This window comes from Mycteria americana, chromosome 8, assembly GCF_035582795.1.
Source record: "Mycteria americana isolate JAX WOST 10 ecotype Jacksonville Zoo and Gardens chromosome 8, USCA_MyAme_1.0, whole genome shotgun sequence".
In the NCBI taxonomy this organism is placed as follows: Eukaryota; Metazoa; Chordata; class Aves; order Ciconiiformes; family Ciconiidae; genus Mycteria; species Mycteria americana.
Genome location: NC_134372.1, coordinates 17,453,896 through 17,475,427, shown reverse-complemented (window position 1 = coordinate 17,475,427; position 21,532 = coordinate 17,453,896). Strand labels below are relative to the sequence as shown.

Here is a 21,532-nt window from a genome sequence, read left to right as displayed (position 1 = left end):
TTTAAAAATGTAAATTCCCTAGAAACACAACTTAGTTTCCCTTTAATGGAATTTATTTTTCATGTCAGGGTGCTTACAATCTTTTGGATACTAAGTTGATGTAGGTTTTCAACAAACAAAAAAGTGCCCCCATTTGACAGGCATTCTAGTAAAGACAGAGTGGCGTGAGCTTACCACAGATTTTATTCTCCTCCAACCTCCAGCAAAGTACCTGTTGAACAGCGTAATTTAGAATTTAAATAATTCAAAGAACACATCAGGAATGTTCAGATCGGGGCGGGGGTGGGGTGGGGTGTTGAATCTTTCTCAACTACTCTGCCCTCTTTAGGAAGTATACTTGGCTTGTGTCATTGCTTCTTTAGGTTCTCAGGAGCCCAGCTCTCCATCAGTATCTGTTACTACATAGAAGATGTATATATACACATGTAAAGTGCATCTATCTATCCTATTGCTACAGTGTAACACTCTTCAGTGTATTTTTCCCCCCAGTTTCTGGATATGTAACCTTTTTCCATAATAGAAGAAAAACTATGGTTTTGTATCTCTAAGTTATAAAGAAACAACAGTTTAAAAACAATATAATTTTACTACCTCTTTAATCACACCTTCTGATGTACCATGCTTAAGAAGTGATTTACCTTTAAGCTGATAGATGCAAACATTACTTCAACAAATTAATGATTAAGAATTAACCGTGCAGTGAACCACAGCCGTGCATTTGCTGACACCAGTTCAAGTGTTTGCTTGTGAGACGCACTGCCTGGAGAGGAGCAGACAGCTCAGCTTTGCAAAAGAACACCCAGCTATAAGATGACACAGGGGAATCTAAAAATGCAAGGTGAAATAGAAAAAAATTAACCCTGACTTTTGACAACTGGAGCTTACCAAGGTGTGGATTATGAAATCAAGTTGGTTTTTATTTTTAGCCAATACCCCTCAAAATGAAATGTAACTTAATTACCATATCATGTCACAGAGAGTAATAGTTGCCACATATGAGATACAGAGGAAAAAAAGAGACATACTGTTACTTTGGAGTAAAGAGAAAAAGCTGACAGGGATTAAGTTCAAAAGTTAACATCATTCTGGGAATTCAGAAAGTTAAATTCTGTATGTTTTTCTATCAGGAATAACAGAAGAATGGAACTCATTGCATATGTATCTATAAAACAAAATTGCAATTATATTACACATTCCCCTCCAACTAAAATAAGCAGTCATCTGTCACTCTTACTAAGTGATACCACTTCAAGAGTAGTACCTGCATTTTCTACTCTAAGCAGGTAAGGCAAGGAGAGTTGTTCTAGCCACAGGTTCACACAGTACATCTGAATACCAATTGGACTAGTGTTTAAAAAAACCAAACCAAAACACAACAACTTATGTTATGCTCTTTGTACAATCTGACTTTCCTGTGGTAAAGAAGGCTCAGAAAGAGTTGCACCACAGTGCAACAGATGATAGTTGGGTAGTAAGATAAGAACATAAGGCTATTCATTATATTCATATTCATAGTCTTGTACATTACAGTAAGCAAGACAAAAAGATCTTCTATACATGACACTTTAGAAAATGAATGGATTGAGATGTTATTCTGAAAAGATTAATTTTATTAAATACAAATCATTATTATTAAATTTTGCATTTCAATAAGCTTTGTCTCCTATCATTATATGACCTATAATCTTTCAACTGCACAAAACATTCATTGGCTATGCTCCTTTAGCTTAATAATGGCTGTAAATTTAAGTAGCCTAAGAACAGAAAGGTTTAAAGAAATCATTTTGTCTACTACACAATAAGAAACTGTGTATCATTTGCTAGAGGCCTCTTGACTGTGCCTGGAATCTTCTCAGACAAGTACCTCTTCAACCATTGTCCTGCAGCCAGCTATGAAATACTGCTCCGCAGTCATCTCCCACCTTCTACATATACCAGCTGGAGGGCTGGCCCTGCTGAAGTTGACAGGAACCGTGCCACAGAGATGTACATATTATTGCACTGTAATTCCAAATTTGGGTATAAATATAATTCAAGGATATATTCCTGTATATGTAATAATATGTAATACACAAAACCACAGCTATGCATGTCACCTTCTTGACGCACTACAAATACACACACACACTCTCTCTCTCTCTCTCCCCTGTAATTTGCACATACAGAACTTTTTTCATCTATAAATTAAAGAAATTCAATTGGGAGGTCTAACTAAGCAAATGGGAAGCTACAGTGAAAGTATACAAAGTTAAAGTTGGGTAGGAAAAGTCATCCAGACTCAACTTCTCTCGTATTTTGCTGTTACAAGTTTAAAAGACACATATGTGGCTACCTGAAGTGTTCAAAGTTTTCTAATTTTACCTAGTAGGAACCTTGTAGAAAGTATGATTGTTTGGGGTTTTTTGCCTTTTTTTTTTTTTAAAGACAACCTCAAAAGCTAATTAAAAATCTAGTCCAAGAACAGCTTTTAGGAAACACCTGTATGTAAACAGTTGAAGAAAACTAAGTAGATATTTTAATAAATTCTAGGATTTCCAGACTAATTTTAGGAATCACATATCTTTAAAGAGATCAGGTAAATGTAATTCTTTTTAATTTTCTGAAATGGATCATACTCTAGGTTTGCCTCAGTTGAGCTCCAAGAGATCAAACAGTGAAATTAAAAGGACTTCCTCCTCTCTATATATGAAATGGCTTTCTACACAGCCCAAACAAAATAAACCAAAACAAAATACTAAAAAGAAATCTAGGGGTTTATAAAAATATTGGTTCTATTCTATCTTCATTTTCAAAAATGTATTGATGTAACTGAAAAAAACCCAAAAATATCTGTGTCTCATAAAAGTATATCATTGCAAATATCAGTTGACAGTAACACCAGAAAGGGTGCTTGTAGGAATAAACAGTTTTTGAACATATACCTATAATTCCGATGATACAGGCTAAACCACACGTTGCACTATTCATCTTACCTTGGGAGTCAGGTTTAAACATGACAGCTTATGTTAATGCCAAGAGACTTAAACTTGGGCAGTATAAATTTATGGCAGATATGGGAAAAATAAAAGGACAGTAGGTCACTATGTCAAGAGAAGCAGCACAGTGGTCTGCCCTGTATTACTCTCTTCGGGGATCCCTGGTATATTGGGTAGGGCACTTCTGAAAGTAACAGCACCTTAATGATGACAGTTTTGCAGAAACCATTGTAACTCCAGAAAACAGCTAACTGCAGAGGACTTACATGGAGGGGAAAAAACCCCATAATGCATCTTTTAAACCTACAGAATATGTATAAATAATAACTTGCCATAGAATCCTGTGCTTACATGCCTCCTCAACAAGGAGGCTTAATAACTCCTTGTGTCAAGAGGGCTTGGAAGAAACAACCCCTGTCCTTATTTAGTTTATTTTTGGCGGTTTTAGTGGAAACACATTAAAAACATGCTATTAAAAACACAGCACGGTTTTCCAGAAGTCGAACACATTCTACATTCCAGTGGTCTGTCTAGCTAAAGGTTATAATCTTAAAGTTAGGCAAGTATTTGTTAATGAAATTCTATGACTACAGCTAACACTAATCTTAGCCGGCTAATTCATTGCAAATGAGAAGCCAAGTCTTTGCAACACACTCTAGGGTGAAAGAGAAAAAGTCACATTTCAGAAATTACAATTTCTCAAGATCTGCAATGTAACAGAAAGTGAACGGTAAGAGACAACACTTCAAAGGGATCTTGAAAATGTCCAAGTACCTAATACCATCCAATTCTTCTGGAAAACTCATATTTAACAGGAATTCCAGGAACCCTCACCTGGAATTCCTACCTCAGGTTGAGGTTAGAAAAAAGTATGAATACTGAAGTAGATATTTCTATAATGAGAACAATGAAGGTGAAGGAAAGGGAATTTCTAAATGCTAATTTGATTGTCATGTAATATAACCTTCAGAAGCATGACCTGGTCAAGGAACCAAATTTAGAACTGCATTTAAATTAATTAAAAGCAGACTAAGAAATTCAGCTAAGCACACATATTCAGTGTACAAATTTTAAAAATATAATCTTCTATATTAATTTGACAAGGAAAACAGAGGTAGAAGCATGCCGCCTCCATCTTGTTAACATAAATTCTCTGAATTTTCTAAGAAAACAGTTTAAAATTTACTTAGAAGCCTCAATACCTCAAATTCAGTCCTTTTATATTGTTACAATAAAGCTAAATCATGGAGGAATGATCACATCAGGAAGGTTTGAGTCTACAGTAATGTCTGTACCCCAACAATCTACTCCAACAAACCGATCACAGAACTATTCTAATGCTTTACCAATCCAAATACTTCTTCCCACCCCAACTTCTCACTCTAGAGAGCTAATCCACTGCAAAGTCCCAGTGAACTGTTGAACTTCGTAACTAAAACGCAAAGTTAAAATATCCCCAATCAAGCCAGCTACAACTCAAGTGCTCCTGCTCAGGAATTATTCACTGCTTAGATTTTACTGTTTTCATATTTTGTCTGTATGAATCTCCACATGTATTTAGTGTATACATGTATTCACACTTACGAAATATTCCTGTCCTTTCCCATTACTTCACATTTAACTTTGAGACAATTTGATTTCTACTACCACCACAGATTTAGAAGGACATATCTGAAAAAGCACAGTAAAGGAAAGCAAATGCCATTTAAATTTTTTTGTAATAATTAACATTTGCAGTACTTTTCATATTACTACTACTTTATTATTACTTAACTAGCTGTATTAACCACTCTGACAACTACGGATGCCTGAAATGACATCACTTCCTAACACTGCAGGCTTGACCAACTCTGAGCCACCTTAAAAGGAATGTCAATAATACATATCACAGAAGTGTCTTAGAAAATGAAGAAATCAATACATGTCAATCCTATCCATCTTCCTTAGATGCACCTAAACCCAGCTGAAACATACTTTCCTTATTTCAATTCTGCCTCTGCAGAATTTGAATACTTTAGCCTTTATCACCCGTAGCAGTACTGTGCAGTCATGGCAGTTCTGGTTTTAATTTCTTCCTGTATTCAAGAGATTGTTGATACAAACCCTAAATTTAAGCTACAAAAATGCAGGTGTATTGAATACTGCCTTTAAGATACGGAGCTCACAATTTTGCACAAAAGTAACTTTTAATCAGACATAATGTTCAGAAACCAACCTACAATGAAGCTAGTTCTGAGTTAGATCTACAAAATGAAGGATCCAAACCTTGCTGCTAAGAGTAGAAGACAATGAGAAGTTTGACTGCAAGTGCAGTTCTGTTACTTTTGACAAGGCTTTCTATAAAGAGAATGGAGGCCTGACAGTGGCTAAAAGAAGAGATGCCTTTTATTACTCTGAATATGTCAATTCTAGTGACCAAACCAGGCACTTGGTAAATTAGAACATGTGGCTGTTCAGCCTGTACTGTGTAATAAGCTGTCAGGGAGGTTGCACAAGCTGTTTTTACTATTGAAAAGAAGCACTGGTATATGTCCCCCAAAATGATGATATTATCACATGATACATAAAGTCAAATTTCAGAATCAAAACTCAGGGGCAACATCTGCAACTAATCCTGAGAGTCGCCAAGCATCCTTTGAGTGGAAAGAGGAGGGAGGGCAGCAGTGCAGTTTTGCCCTAACAATGAATAAATACATTACAGCGCTCAAAGAAGGCTGAAGATTTTGCAAGCTAGATAGGTACCAGATGAAGATTTCTGGTATCTAAAGAGAAAGAAGCCACCTGATGTTTTTTCCTAGTTGCAGATAATTTAGTTTTCCAACATGCACTCAATTTCCCACTTCCACATGCTATTTAATAAAATAAAAATCATGCTTTATTTAAAAAAAAATATTCTGTGAGTAAGTTTCAGTAAGTCCTTTTGAGGCCTCCTGGCATTAACACCACGTTCAATACTTTCTTTAATCAGGACCAAGTAGTTCAAGCCATGTGGGATTTGAGGCACAGTATTTTCCTACCCCAGACTTTGATTGAGAAAACAAAGCTTTCACTCTAAATAAAAAAAAATGAACCGAATACAATCAAGCATGGCCAGATTCGGAGCATATACACTACAGAAAAACCTGTCTTTGAAGCACCTTCCCTGTACTGAACCATCACTCAAAATCTAAACAATTATATCTGGATCAAATACTAACTCCTAACAATCCTGTTTAAGGAAATACATTTTGAAGAAGCATGAAAACGTATTACCAGGTATGTCTGTAAGTCTTACTGGCAGGAGAAATACTGTGAAGTTGGTTGAAAATACTGAACTCACTTGTCCCAGTACGGAAATGGATATCAAGAAGTGTGCCATATAAGTCTCAGCTTTTCACCTCTGCTTATTATCCCAAGCGGATTTAATTCTTCAGACACAGTAACCCCATCCACTATCTACATTTCTATCAAAATGCTTGGCCTTTCACTGACAACTTCTGAATATAGTTATGCATCGCCAATGTAAAAATCTTTAATACAGGGAAAAGTTCACAAATAACATGGTTTAAAATAATTTATTGTCATAATTTCCTCATTGCTTCTCTGTATTAAAAAATATGATGTTATCAATTTTGTTTTACTTACTATTATGGCATTAGAGACTATAAAAATTTTGCCCCAGATGCAGATCCAGTTTGGAATAAAGGACATTATATTTCCAGTTCATAATCCAAACAAAAGAAAGTGCTTATAAAAGCAAGCTACAGAAATTCACAAAGAACTCACTGGTCAGGCTACCTTCACTTTTACCCTAGCAGTGGATATAAGTAAACCTAAACTAAGGAATTATGGCACTAGTATAGAAAAATATGTATATAATTAATTTTTTTAAAATCAGTTTTTCTTGTCTCCCTCCTTACTCAAGTTTCACAGCATACATATGGGTATGAATAAGTAAGGGATTCTTCACCCTAACTTCATGCACAGCAGCTTGAGAAATGTTTCAGATTAACATAAATGATAATACACATACATAAGGCTGTCTTTCAAAGAGGTTTGGTAATTCGTAAATGCAACGTTTACACAGATCAGGTCAAGTCAAAGGGTTTGTAATATAAGTATTTAACTTATGTAAATCTGTTTATCACTGCTAAGGAACATGGGATGACTTCTAATGCTCACTATCTAATATATGCAGTACACATTTAGTGCAACTTGCATGAATTCTCATTCCAATTTTTAATTACTATGCAGTTGGAAAAGACAAAAATGCACTAAGTCAGATTGCTCTTTTTTCTTTTATCAGAACAATTGACATTAATTGCTTATTACTTCACAGGCACTGCTTTTCTACACATTCATTACTAAAATAACAAATTGAATGAAGTTTGAATAAAAGTATTAAAATATCTACAAATACAGAAGTTTGCCCTTAAACGTATTTCTATCAATATTTCCTTAGCCAGTGTTCATAAGGAGGTAATGCAAAACTTCATTTATACTCACTATATGTTTCAGGACTCGTAACAAAAAAATAAATGGCAATTCCTTTTAAAATTGTTTATATTATGTTTTTTTCCAGACATAATTATCTGTTTATACTGTATACAGTTTTACTTGCACAACTTGTCAAAACGCTTTGTGAAACCATAAAAGGAAGACAAGGATTTCATGCCATTATACAGACCTTGGTAGCAGGAAGGGAAGACATTGAATTTGTTTTTACTTGAGATTTTTAAAGTTTTAGACAAAGAGTCTGAATTCATGTCACTGTGGAGTCCATCCTGTTTTGTCACCTACTAGAGAATAAAGTAGCCAAAGTTTCTTCTCAGGTTTCCAATCCATAGCTTTGATTTCTATCTCAAAATCTTAAAATTAAATATCCACTCATCCATATGAAGATCCAGACATTTAGTTTTTTGGTTTTATTAAAATCTACTTATACTGATAACAGCATAGGGACATAAGATTTGGCACGGTAAACACAGGTTTAACAGCCTAATTGCTTGGATTTTGTATAGTGGATCATTATATTAATGCCTCTGCAGTAAAGTGCTAAACAGGAATTCCCACAACAAAGACTTCTCATTGTTGACTGAGAAGGAAAAGGTAGGACATACTGGGGTAATTTGGGAAGAGACTGCTCTTCAGGGACACAGGAGAGGAATCTTCAAACCAACAGCACTACCAAGCTCTACCAAAGGGAAGAAAAAAAATGCCACAACACAAAATGCCATGAATGATGTCTTTGTCTGAATAACCCAGGGACACGATTACATCTTGTCTTACAACCTTGCTTGGGAGGAAAGATAGCTTCACAGAATTTTACAGGATAAAGACATACTCTATAAAAGTAAAGAACTCTGCATATATGTAGAATTTCTTATTGTACAGTATTCAACTGGATCTTGAGATAAACCTCATTATTTTGTTCTGCAGTTGCAATGATGGCACTGTACATTATGCTCCCTTAAATACTTTCTCCCATGTAAACAAATCTGACACTGATCCCACACAACACCTGAACCTGCACTATCTTCACAGCCCCAGATTCATGGATGTGACAGAAAACTAGGCTTGCTTAGAGGACTAAGAATGTCATTGTAGAAAGATTTTTGCTTTGGTAAAAGAAAGACTAAATGAGAAGCTTTCCACGATAACCATGTATTGTGAAACAATAAATATACGTTTAACATTTCTGATCCAATAGTAAATTGGATCGAAATAAAAAAATAAAAGACATCAACACAGCTATATATTGTCTAAGTTCCTTTTAGTAGTTTCATATTTCCTTCAGTTTCCTGAAAAAGTTTCATTATTGTTTTCCCTAAACTTATGTCCACATTTAATCACCCAAAATGCACCTCCACTGCACAGCAGATGTGTCATTAACTATTTCTGAAAAAAAGTGAAATAAAATCACCCAGCATGAGAATACTATGGAATAAGTCAACACTAGCAGATGGTGTTTATTTTGTCACTGCTTGTGTTAAAAATTACCACCTATTTCATCAGTTTCTTTAAGGTAGAAGCTTCATGTAAAAAGTGGAATAGCTATTTTTTCTAAGCTGTCATAGAACTCCTTAAAATATAAGCGCTTGTTTTCATGGCTTCCAGTTTTCTAGGACATGGTGCAATACACAGGAGATCAGTTGGTATAAATCTGACATGATCAAGTATTTTGCTAGCAGCTCAGTCTTTCAACACACAATCTGTTTTGTTTCTCTAGCAAATTTGCAAATTCTTTAGTTCAAATACCGGTGTTTTCAAGACAAATTCTGTAACAAGTGTTAAGTCTAATCCTAGGAGAGGCACCTGGTAGAACTGTCAGCTTGTTTTCTTCTAGGACCCAATGTGCAAGAGAGCTTTATTTTCCCTCAGAATTTTCTACGTTCTTATTGTTTTATATTATCACACACTTTTGGCTACGTGGTTTACATTCTCTGGGTGACTGTTTCTTAACAAAACAGTATGTTGCATGAAGAGCGATGATACAACCTGGACTTGGCTACTTAAAAGAAATCATTGCTAAAATCCTATGACAAAACCAGTTTTTGCTCATGTATTTTTGAAATAATTTCCATTACAATGGAAGCCCAAAAAACCTCCTAGAAATGCAAACCCATATAATCCTCAGTAAGGCAAACCTACGTTGAAAGCAGCAGAGTGAACTAAATTCCTCTCTACTGTGATTTAAACAGAATTATTATAAACACTATCCGCAATATCCATACACAGCATTTAAATACAGTTTTCAACAAAGTAAAATAACTTATTTATATCTGAAGGCTACTTGACAGCAGTCTACCATTCTCACTGATGATTTTAAATGTCATGCCATAGAGAGATCATCCTCCTAAATTAAATGCCCATATAACCAGTTGCATTTTGTATCTAAACATCATAAGCACAGGATAAAATCCGATCCATTTTCTTCCCCCTGAAAAGGCATAATCCCTATCTTAATTAAATTACAGTTCAATTGATAACATCCCAAAATTACTGTAAGAACTTACTTGCACATCACAGATTACCACAGATCTTTGAGATAGTTGTATGCTTGCTGCAACAATATATCAAATATATAGCTTATCAACTATAGTCACTCAAATCTCCTTTTGGTATTGACAGGATTACATGTGAATTCAGAGACTATGAACTCCACTACAATGCCCAGATTTGTACGTTCACAGCTTACTCAAGATCACCATGTTGAAACAAACAGAAAAGATACTTAAATCGCTCTACAATGGCTGCTAAGTGAACCAAAAAATAGGAAACGGTAGCAAAAGGCTGCCTGGACAACCACTGTTACTGCACTGTAGTATCTTTTTCAATTACTTGACTCAATCCTTTCTCCCTCCCTGTTAAGTCTTCTATTGCGCTTAATGTTCAGGTTGGCTTGCGCGCACTATATGAGGAACCAATGCTTTTATCTTCATTATTTAATGAGAAGCACAGACCTCTGTTAGTGTCCTATTCAAATCATACTCTAAGCTAAGCGCTATTAAATTTCTTCTTTTGCTTTTATGTATTGCTCAACATTACACTATCTGAATGCTTTAAAAGCATTAATTAATGGTTTTGATAAATCTCTGAGCTTTTGCTACATTATTTTACAGCTATAAAAAGAAACCCAGGGTGGTTTTGTTTGTTTTTGTTTTTAATTCTGGATGCTTAGTATGAGACAGATTTGAGATTTTTTTTGGTGGTTTGTTTTTGGTTTTGTTTTGTTTGGGTTTTTAAAAAATCTATTAAGAATTCTTCTCCCAGAAAAGGAGAAGTCAGAAAAGGTGAGATCTAGGTCTACTCCAAATACTGCGTGGGGCAGATATTTTCCTATAGGAGGCTTTTATCCTCTTTCCTTCCAGGGTCTGAACATGGATCTGACAACAATCCTTCTGCCTGTGTTTCTGAAGCGCTGACCATTATAATACCCATGTTCAGCACTTAACCTTTTTTCCCCCATTACCTCTTGGTCTGCACCAGCGGCATCTTTCTCCTTAGCAAAGCAAAGGCTGAATAGATCAAGAAACCTAACATTTTATTAGTACGCAGTAAAGCAATCCACCCACTAAATGAGCACACTTGATAACTGGGTACCTTTAAAATGAAAAGTCTGAGGGCTCTACTTACGGGGATACAAAGAGTCCTCTTCTGTTGACACAACATGTACACTGAAAGCTTTGCAACACTATTTGGATGCATTCTCAGCCAGCTGAGGCTTTAAACCAAGGTTAGTGCCATCTGTCTGTTTTTGGCAGCATCCAGATTGATGTAAAAAAGTAATATGGCACTTTTTGAAAGGAACAGAGATAAAGCTTGGTTTTGGTCCATTCCCTTGAATTATTAACATAATAGATTTGGCTGACATCAATGCAAGTCAGCACATCTGGATCTATAAGCTCACTGCACCTTTCCTACCACTTTTAGGGCATGCAACAAACTATTTTACTAGCCATATCAGATTTAGTATGTCCATGTAATTAGAATCATAAAAGTCATAGTAAGTACTAAGTTTTTCTATTGCTTGTCTCAGTTCTTATTTTTTTAAATGCATGTTACTGCCAAGCCAGAGGTGAGAACTAATACTATCGTCAAATATTTTTGAGTTGCTATATAGTTATTAATACATTCTCATCTTGTTCTTAATGTCTAGAGCCCTGAACAAACACAATACAAAAAATTAAAAGCAATATATAAATCAAATTGGTTTGAATTGGGACGGGTATCAGGTTGTCAGGGAGAAGAACTAAACCAAAGAGAAACAATTATTTGATGAAAAGCCTCAAAGCTTCAAATGAGAAAAGACATTGTTCAGATGGATGGAATTTGTAGGGCAAAACCTTTCTGTGATCCTGGAAAATGCACTCAAGTATTATTCTTTGAGATTTAGCATGGCCTAAATAGCATAACCTATTCATTTTACCTGTGCCAAAACCCCTTCTGCAACACCAATAATCATGAATGCTTCAGAAATGCAGTGATATATACATGATCATTTCAGTTCTTTATTAATTTAATCTTTACTACCAACCATACACATGCCACCTTGGGCAATTTTTGGTATTATATACCAGCATTATGGAAATTTAATTGCTCTACCAAATGCTCTGGCTCCCACTCTTCTAAGAAGCATGAAATACAGAAAATGGTCCTTATTTCCAGTCTGAAAAAACACGGAGCATTCTTGGGCTGCATTAACTATGAAATGGTCACAGATGCTTGGTACTTTCCAGAATTTGATGTAAGAAACTGCCCCAGTATTTGCTCAGACACTGTTTGAGATTTAAAGCATAATGCCATTCACTAGTTTTTACCAACGATCAAGCAATTATGGAAAGAAGTATATCAGAAAATCAAATTGGGAGTGACGAGAAAACCTTGTTTTATGTCTCATTTAAATATTAAGCAAGCAGAATATTATTCCTGGTTAGGGCCCTAATTCAGCAAAGCATTGACTTAAGTGCTTAAATGAAAAGACCAAATGGAAAGGTATCTTTCATGTATATACTAGGTCACGGTTGCAATGGAAGAAAAGAATGAAATATCAAAATATGTCTTTCATCTCATTAGGCAGTCAAATACAAGGCAAAAATTGCAAGTGTTGAGGAGAAAAGACTTTATAAAAAACGGCCGCTACTAAATTAGTAAGGGCACATACTGATACTATAGTTAGTATATAAGTGTACATATCCAGTGAATGAAAACTATTTTTTTAATTCAAGAAACATCAAGAGGAAGATGTCACTGAATCATTATGTTTGTACTAAAATTCCTTAAGATGTCTTTGGATTTATATTACTACAGCTTGTTAATTTTTTCTTTTGCTAAAAAGTACATTGCAAGCTTTTTTCCAAATATCCTCCTCCTCCCAAAGGAGTTTTGCTTTCAGGGAAACAAAAGGTATGTGTGTGTGGGAGGGGGCAGTAGTGGTCCTTTAAAAAAAAAAAATAATCTATCAATTAGGTGATTCCCTACAAAACCAAAAAAACCCAGCAAAACCCCCTGATTGTTTTGCACAGCCCTAAGATACAAAACTTTAGTGTCACACCAAGTGTGACTGTCTGAATCTGAAACTCTTAGATCAAAAAAATTAAAATCAAGACTAAAGATGAACAGAGCTATCACTAAATTTTTCATTAGAAAGTCAGATTTAAGAATCACTGAAGCAACATGTATCACGTGCAAGCTTTTACCAATGGGATAAAACATGTAATTGCCTTTCTGAAAATACTGTTAGATACAGATACCATATTGTTTTTAAATTATGCCTGCACGTACCCAGATCTGGCATCTCTTACATGTCTTAGCTCTCTTTCTCTCCATGCAATGAGCCCCGTCCCGTGAAGCAACGTCAGCTCAGGGAAAACGCAGCTCCTTCAGCACCCAGTGAAGACTCCCAATAAAAAACCCACCCTTACTTGGTTCAATAAAATCAGGAAGGTAATGCTCAACAGTGAAATAGAAATACGTAGTAAAGAGAGATCAGGTTTATTCAACAGAATATAAATACCCAGGAGGAAAAAAACCAACCAACCCAAAAAATACATAATAAGCAGAACATAAACAGAACTAGAGTAATCATGGCAAACCCCACAAATTCTAAACTAGGTTCTAAGTTTACAAGGAATACAGTTTAAGCAAGATAAAAACCTTACGTATTAGAGAGTTCTTTGTCTCAGCCAGCTGCTGCCAGCTTGTCTGTCTGTCTTTCAATTTCTCAGAAAGGTGTGTGTGAAAATCTAAATGAAATAAAACAAATACATTTTAGGGATGGCCCATTCACCTTTAGTGTAATACAGCCAATAGAATGTTTCACCTCCTCCCACCCAAAGCATTCCTGAATAATAAAAAATACATTACTCATTATTATCTAGAGATTGAGAATTCTTTTATCTTTTTATCAATGACATATAAAAAGGCATATTGAGTAGCAGTAGTACTGGTGAAATCTTGCTTTGCAGGAGGTACGCATACCCACTGTCGGTATCATTAACCATGAAAAAGGACAGAGTGCATAAAAATCTGGCTATAATAGGTGTGTTAGAATTTAACCTGAAGTCCATGAGTTTCCATACATGCTGTACAGTAGGTATTTAAGATCATACTAACTTATTTTCTGTGTATTATCTATTACTCCTATAGCCAAGTATGTATCATTACATTCTTCTAAAAGATAATTTTTATGATCTAAAAAGAGACTCTTAAGATACATCTGGAAAATGGATACTTTCGGCTGTAATAAATCACTTCTTACATGTTTATTGTAGCAGCATGATGACTTTTACATTGACTATCAACATAATCAGGCTCTTTCTGCTGCATCTCAACTAGACGTGAGCCAGTGAAACTGCACAGATGCAAGGATGGCAAATTTTTTTCTTTTGCCTTGTAAAAACTCTCCAGCTTTAGGAAGACAGATTTTAATATATTAAAAAAAATCCTTTAGGTGTCAATAGTCTTTCTCTTTGACTAAAAAGAAAACAGGTTTCTTTTGGTTGTACAACTAATTCAAATATACCTAGATTTTGAAAACATGAAGTAATTAGGGAGTCCTCTTACATTTGAAAAGCACAAAATCAATTGAAAATTGTTACTTAATTCCATAATAACAACAGGAGGGTTTTCAGATGTAATAAACAGGAAACATAAAACCTATTTTTATTTATTTACATTAATTTCCTTGCACAAACCAGTAAGACAAGAAGCCTGTTAATGTATGGTCACCTCAATTCTTGTTCTTCACTGCCTTTAAGGCTTCACTGGGAAATTATTTTACTTGGTACATCTCAGGTTCAAATCCGTAATAATTTTTATAAGATAATAATTTAAACTTGCATCCAAGACTCACCGACTCACCAGAATCAACAATGAAAATGTGTTCTGTATACCACAGTGATTTATTATATGCAAAGAAAAAAAGGCAACACATTGACACTTAAAGATATAAAAACAGCTGACCAAAACAATAGAAAATAAACTGCTTTGCATGCTAAAGACGTAAGACAACAAATTAGCTATTTGTTAGGAGCACAAATATTTTTGAGCTAAAATGCCTGCAACTGAAATAATGTGAAAGAATAACAGCTCCTGAGTTTTACTTTGCTGGCTTTGGGGGGAAAAAGTAATTTTAAGGGACAAGTTATACTTTTACAAACAATACAAACCAGAGAGAGTTTACTAAACTGCCTAAATGTCTCCTTGCCACACATGAAATGCAAGTTTCATGTGGTATGACTGTCATTCATTTTCAGGTATTTTGGCTCATGTCTAATTAGTTCAGCTTTACTTTTGATGATACAGGCTTTTGATTTAAAAGCAAGGAAGGAAAACAAGAGATTTTCAGGACCGCTCCACTGAAAGATAATTCTAAGAACAATATGCAAGTGAAGCAAAGATATGTGAAGTGCGGAGCACAATGACTATCAATATAAAAACTTTGGTAAATAAATAATTAAAAAAAATCATTGCAAATTTCTTCATTTTGGTGTTACCAGCAATTTTCCCAAAAGTATAACACTAAAAGTTGATGAAATTATTTTCACATTTTTCGTATTTTAAAAATAGGAGAAATTAAATATAAGTAAACACATGCATATGCAGGAATATATCAACAAGGAAATAATGGAATTGTTTCACTAAGCTTTTTTGTTTTCCCCTTTTCCTTTTTTATGTGAAAATGGAACCAAATTCTTAAATACAGTGCAATTCTTCTGTGGTACTTACAGTTCAATTAAACCATTTTAGTAGTTTACAATGTTACAGTTTCTGTTATATCACACCACATAATACTCAACTTTTTGAAATCTTTACTGTCTCTATTTTCGTTTTAATAGAAGCTTTGCTTTCATTTCTCTTTCAAGAGGAAAACACAGAATTAATCCATCAACAGTTTATCTATTGACATTTTATCACATTACCCTTTAAGCTTGTGTATGTTACTGAATCTGCTATTTTTTACCTGTCTGTGGCCACCTTGGGATATTTGATCCTTACAATTACAAAGGGTACAGATAAGGACACCAAACTGTTCCCCCAAGGAAGCTGAGCCATCCCTCTTTTTGATGTGAAACATCTAAAATTAATGGCTAAAACATAAGTTTCCAAGCTCTGTTTCTCCAGAAATTAAAAAAAAAAGTTTGTTACCAATGCCCAAAGGAAAGAATAATTTAAATGTTGAGATACTTTAAAAATAGTGTCATCTGAAGGGAAGTCTCCATGGGTATTACCTTCCTTTGACACTCACAGGGAGTTAAACCTAATTGCATTTAGGGTTATCTCTAGCAGCTACACTCAGAATCAAACATCCTCATGACGACTATTGTTCTAACTAATCTACTTATTAGGCTTTTATTCAGATTTAGTACAGTCTTTTATAAAAAAAACCTCAAAGGAATAGTAATGGATTTTGCAATTATCAGACAGGAAAGAATAGACTATGACCTACAATCATTGGCGTTGCCAAAAATTAGGAAAAAAATCTTTTGTAAGTAAATCTTTAGATCATTAAGTTAATTTTAGTCCCTATCAGACACCACACTTTACGTCTGGGAAAAGTAAAACCTGTGTGAATTTACTATGCTTTCCTCTTATACATTCCTCTAAAACACAACCCCCCCAACATCCAGAGGTTCGTTTGCTCCTACAGTAACTGACAGAAGAAAGAAATCTGCTTTCTGTACATTACTTTCAAAGATGAATGAGTAGCAGTTTTCAGCTTGCTGTCTCAAGTCCCAGTTTAAGTTAAAAATCAGTGCTGATACAGCTAATTTTAAATAACAGTATAAATACTAGTAACACTTTTTGAAAATTGAGAAAACAGATGCTGCAATTCCTAAAACGGTGTCCTGTGAGGTATACGATGTTCAGACTAGCTGCTTGTCTTCTGCACAGTATGCAGCAAACTCATTTTCTTCTTTCCTCACAGCAGCCTTTTCAGAAACTGATACTCTGCTTCCACCATTCTATTACTTTTTAACATTTATCTAATTTCCCTCACACCCCAGCAGTCTCCCACGAGGCCTGGCACTCTGACAAGACCTACACGATGACATCTTGCTGTCCGACAGAAAGGCTAACAGGGAAAGGTTGTAATTACTCTCCCCATTTTCATTCCCTCTCTACTGCTATGCCATGTAACTTGCAACCAGGAGGCACCTCTGAACACCACGCAGTCAGAGGTCCCGGTCATCAGGATCCCACCACAGAGCATTCCTGGGCCCCACAGGACACGTCTTTCTCACAGCAAAGAGGCTGATCACCGAATGTTGTCTTGTTCTTAATTTATGGGTCCTCTTTTGAGCTCGCCTGACAATGACTCACAACTGTTACCTATCCAGGAACAAGTATCACTCCTACCTCTTCTTTCTGTCTCCCACCCCCTCCCCAGTTGTTTTCTTCCATTAGAATTTTCCCCTTCATAGTCCCATCTGAATGGATGCTTCCAACTATGCACTATGGATTTTCACCCTTATTAGTTTAGTCAGGTATTCTGGAATTTCACTTTTTAACATTTCCCGGCAGGCATCACTAAAAGCTTGTCTACCAATCACATAGTATATGCTCCACCCTTTGACATGATAGCACATTGTTTATGAATTTTTTTTTTTACAGTATGAAACCTTTTTGCATTTTATAAGGCTTGCTTTCTCCACCCATAGTTCTTATGCCTCTCTGCCAACATTCATCTAGAAAATAACTGTGGAACTTTAAATATGACCAGAGCCTAAATATCCTCCTAAGCTCTGTTCTCATTTTTCCTCTTCTGGTTATCAAAGGGCATAACCCAATTTTTACTGGTAATAAACAATAAAAAGATGGTTTATTTTTATAAACTAGCACTTCAGAAGCACTAAAAAAAGGTCTTACAAATAAATACCCTTAATTTCTCAAGCTGCTTCCCCTCCCTCCCAATATTCATACAAAAAAATCCAGTAACGAACACTTGCTCCATTTCTGTCACACCTATGTGGCTGAGGCTTGTCCCAATTGTCTCCGATTTCCTCTCTGTTGAACACTTTCAATGAGCAGATGTTGCTCCTCTGTTAATACCCTAGTACATTTTCATTGCTATTTGCTCAACATTTATTACTGATCATTATGATTTTTGAGGAATAGGACAAAAACCGTAACCACTGACAGAACACTCTCTCAGCACTGGGTAGGTCAAAGTCCTACATTTTCCACAAATAACCTTTCTGGTTTTGTTTTTTCATCACATTCTCCCCTAACATTTTGGATCAAGCATACTGGACAGACATAACAAATGCGGTACCCTTAACCTATATGCATATCATTTCTGGAGGCAAATAATGATTATGAAGAAATTAGAAAAAGGTCAGTAGTACAAAAATCATGCAGAACAGTATGGGAATAGGAACTGTTCTGTAATAAGAAAGCCACACAATTCTTCTTTGCCTATATTGTCTTGACAGAATTACTATCTGCTGTTTTACTCTATTACGTTCTATTGCACATTTTATATCCAATGTTTTGTTTGATCTTTTACAAAAGTTGTATTCTTTTTTCTTTCCTCTGACGCACATTCACCAAGTCAATTAAACTTAAAAAAGCTTTACCTGCATAGTATACTAGCAGCTCTCAAGCGGAATTATTCTCCAATACAAAACATCCACAACACATATTTTATTTTTTGAAAGTATACACTTAAGTATGTTAACACACCACCAAATATTCATGCAAGAATGACGAACGCTACAAAGGAAAATGCTCTAATATTAGCTTAAGTACATTTGAAAGCCTGTTACAGTTCAGTGAACTCAACAGCAAATACATCATTTTTCCCTCTCCTCTGTCTACCAAAGGTAAGGTTAAAAAACGGGAGTCAGAAGAATTTTTGATTGACATTGCTATTTCTAATGTCCTAAATATTACCAAACATGACCAGCAACAGATCTACTGCACAAGGAGCTGGATTTTCCAAGTGCACTGCCCAGGTCTCTTATAGAGAACTAAGCAACTAGCTACATTAGAGACAACAGTACAGGACTTAAAATGACAAATACCTTCATTTTCTACTTTCATTTCCTATGGACGAATAAAAGCATTAGGATGCACTAGTACTACAAGAATCACAGGGACATGCATAATTCAGATCAGCACTTTGTAAAGTGCATAGATATGTCTACTTTTTGTGCAGAAGTCTGTCTATGCTTATGAACTTAAAGTGAACTGAAACTAAATTTCAAGTGGATTTATTTAAGTCAAATTAAATGGTCTCAACTTGTCTTATTTCCAAAAAGAATTAAATACAGGCCCTCTTAAGTCCAGACAAATATGTATACATAGGAGTTTCAATCAATTTCACAATACCACTTTAAAATCATGCCACAGAATCACTGGTAATTTGGACAAATCTTCTTAAATGCCCCTGAACAGTGAAGCCCTACCATCTAAAATATCCATAATTGCCTCTTAATTCAACATGGTCATTGACTCGCATCAAAAGAAAAACTCGAAGTGAAACTTCATAATATTTTTTTCTGTTCTTCACACTGTTTCCTTCTGGTTTTGTTTTGCTTTGCTTTTTAAAGTAAGGGTCAACTTAACAACTATTACTTCATGCTGTTAGGAATGGGTTAGTATCCCCATACGGGTCAATGACTCAGCTACGGGTCAATATCCCCATAATTTGTAAAACCATAAGCCACAACTCTCATGGAAATAATTTATAAAAAACTAAGAAAAGCTTCAGTCTCAAGTGGCAACTACAGGTACTCTAAGGCTGCTTTCTCTTTCTTTAATACCTCTTCCATGCAAGTCTTTCTCCGAAATAACACTTTACTATTAGTTCAGCCTCTGTTCCAATGACTATATTTTTAGATCAAAAACTTATGCCTGGAAAGACCAATATCTGAATTATTAGGCTAATGGGGAGAAAGTAATTTACTAAAGTACAAACTAAACAGTTCCTGGTGAAATTTTGTATCACTTTTTCAAATCTAGCTATTTGAAAAACAAACAAAAAACCTACTTAAAATCAGTATCCTTACATAAATATGGCAACAAAATTCACATTAAGCAAGTTTTACAACAAAAGTGGTCAGGTACAAAGTTTAAATTTAGAGGGGACTATATGCATTGTACTACAACCAAGCAACACTTCAGTTAAAACACCCACTGCTGTTCTTTGTCACCTTTGGCAGCACACAAAACTGTAAATAAAAGCTGTATAGAGAAGGCTAAAACGAATTTAAAGAATCGTAAAAAGAATTCGTTAAAAAGAATTTTTCTCCTTATTGTGGGATACATATTGATATCCTGTACTTTTTCAGCTTGAAAGTGTAAAGAAAGAATAAGTCACTCAAAATGCTACAGTAAAAATTATCTGCCACATACTAAAAATTATCTGCCACATACTACTTTGCTGTTTCTTTTGTAATTAAGGGAATAAACCAAAGTTAGCTGCTCTTGGTAAGATTGCACTTGTTTTAACTTATCAACTAATGTCAGCAGAATGGAGCACTGTGACAGCTGTGAAATAAACATTAAGGGATTCATAAAACGATGGAAAGAAGGTTTTCCAGTACAAGCATGCAATTCTAATAGTGCTAAATTATTATAACCACTTGTTGGGTGTTGTGTCATCCCACCCCTCCTCCAAAACAAACAAACAAAAAAGCAAACCACCAAAACATGATTTCTTCTGTCAAAAGAATGGTGGAAAGCTAAGACATATGGACAAAAAAGGGAAGAAAGACCAAAGTGCTACCACGTCAGTCCTACTGACATATTGGGCATTTTTTTTCAATGGCCTGAATATTCCATAGGTCCTACAACATCCTGTATGCTTCTAACACTGTAGCTTATTGCTTACTTAAAATTAAGAAGGCCCTAAAAATATAAAGAAAACCTAAAACAAATACATACAGTTGTGTTCCTAAGGAGCTGGTGATTGAGATCAATATTCTAGCGATAATAATGCCTTACAAAACAAAACAAAAAAGCTCTTAAAGTAGTAACTTCAGCATCTGACTTTCTCATTATACAGTTATGTTCTTCACGGTTAAGAATTCTTGTTTTTAAATTGTTAAGGCAAGTTAATTAATTGATGAGCCTCAACCACCTTTAGACCTACTTTTACTTACTGATCTCTCTTCTCCTTCTATAGCAAATTCTATTGGGGGGGAGAGGGGGGAGAAATCAAATTACAGTTTTCAAGTAATTTAGTTGATAAAATCTAATTTGTCATCTGTACCTGTAAACAATTTTGATGAACTAAGAACTGACACACAATTCACAAGAAGACAAGTAGACAAACTTACTGTCTTACTGTGTTATTTGTTAGGGAAAAAAATTACAAAGGACAAGATTTCAACCTCAAATTTTACCAACTATCTTTTCAGCTTCTATAATGAGATCACCTATAGCTTTGAAACAAATTTATTCTAAGTACAGTTGGACAAAGAATGTAAGTACAACCTGTAGCGAGTCAGATCATAGATCTTTTATCACATCTCTAGTCTAAGGGAAAGTATAAAACTAGAGTAAACATATAAAGATAATCCTTCAGAATAGCCTCCAAAACTCCAGGAATTTCTCTCAGAGTTCCTAAA

The 21,532-nt window shown here is 35.1% G+C and overlaps 1 protein-coding gene across 7 annotated transcripts in view; it reads right to left on the bottom strand.

Annotated features, from left to right (window-relative positions):
- Window positions 1–21,532, bottom strand: part of TENM2 (teneurin transmembrane protein 2) — a 547,147-nt gene that overhangs the window by 308,822 nt on the left and 216,793 nt on the right. The window contains exon 3 of one of the 7 annotated variants that reach the window (XM_075509417.1): window positions 13,616–13,699. The exons of the other annotated variants lie outside the window; for them this stretch is intronic. Coding sequence (XP_075365532.1) covers window positions 13,616–13,699 — 84 coding nt within the window. The remainder of the gene's footprint in view (window positions 1–13,615; window positions 13,700–21,532) is intronic. 7 annotated transcript variants of the gene reach the window in all.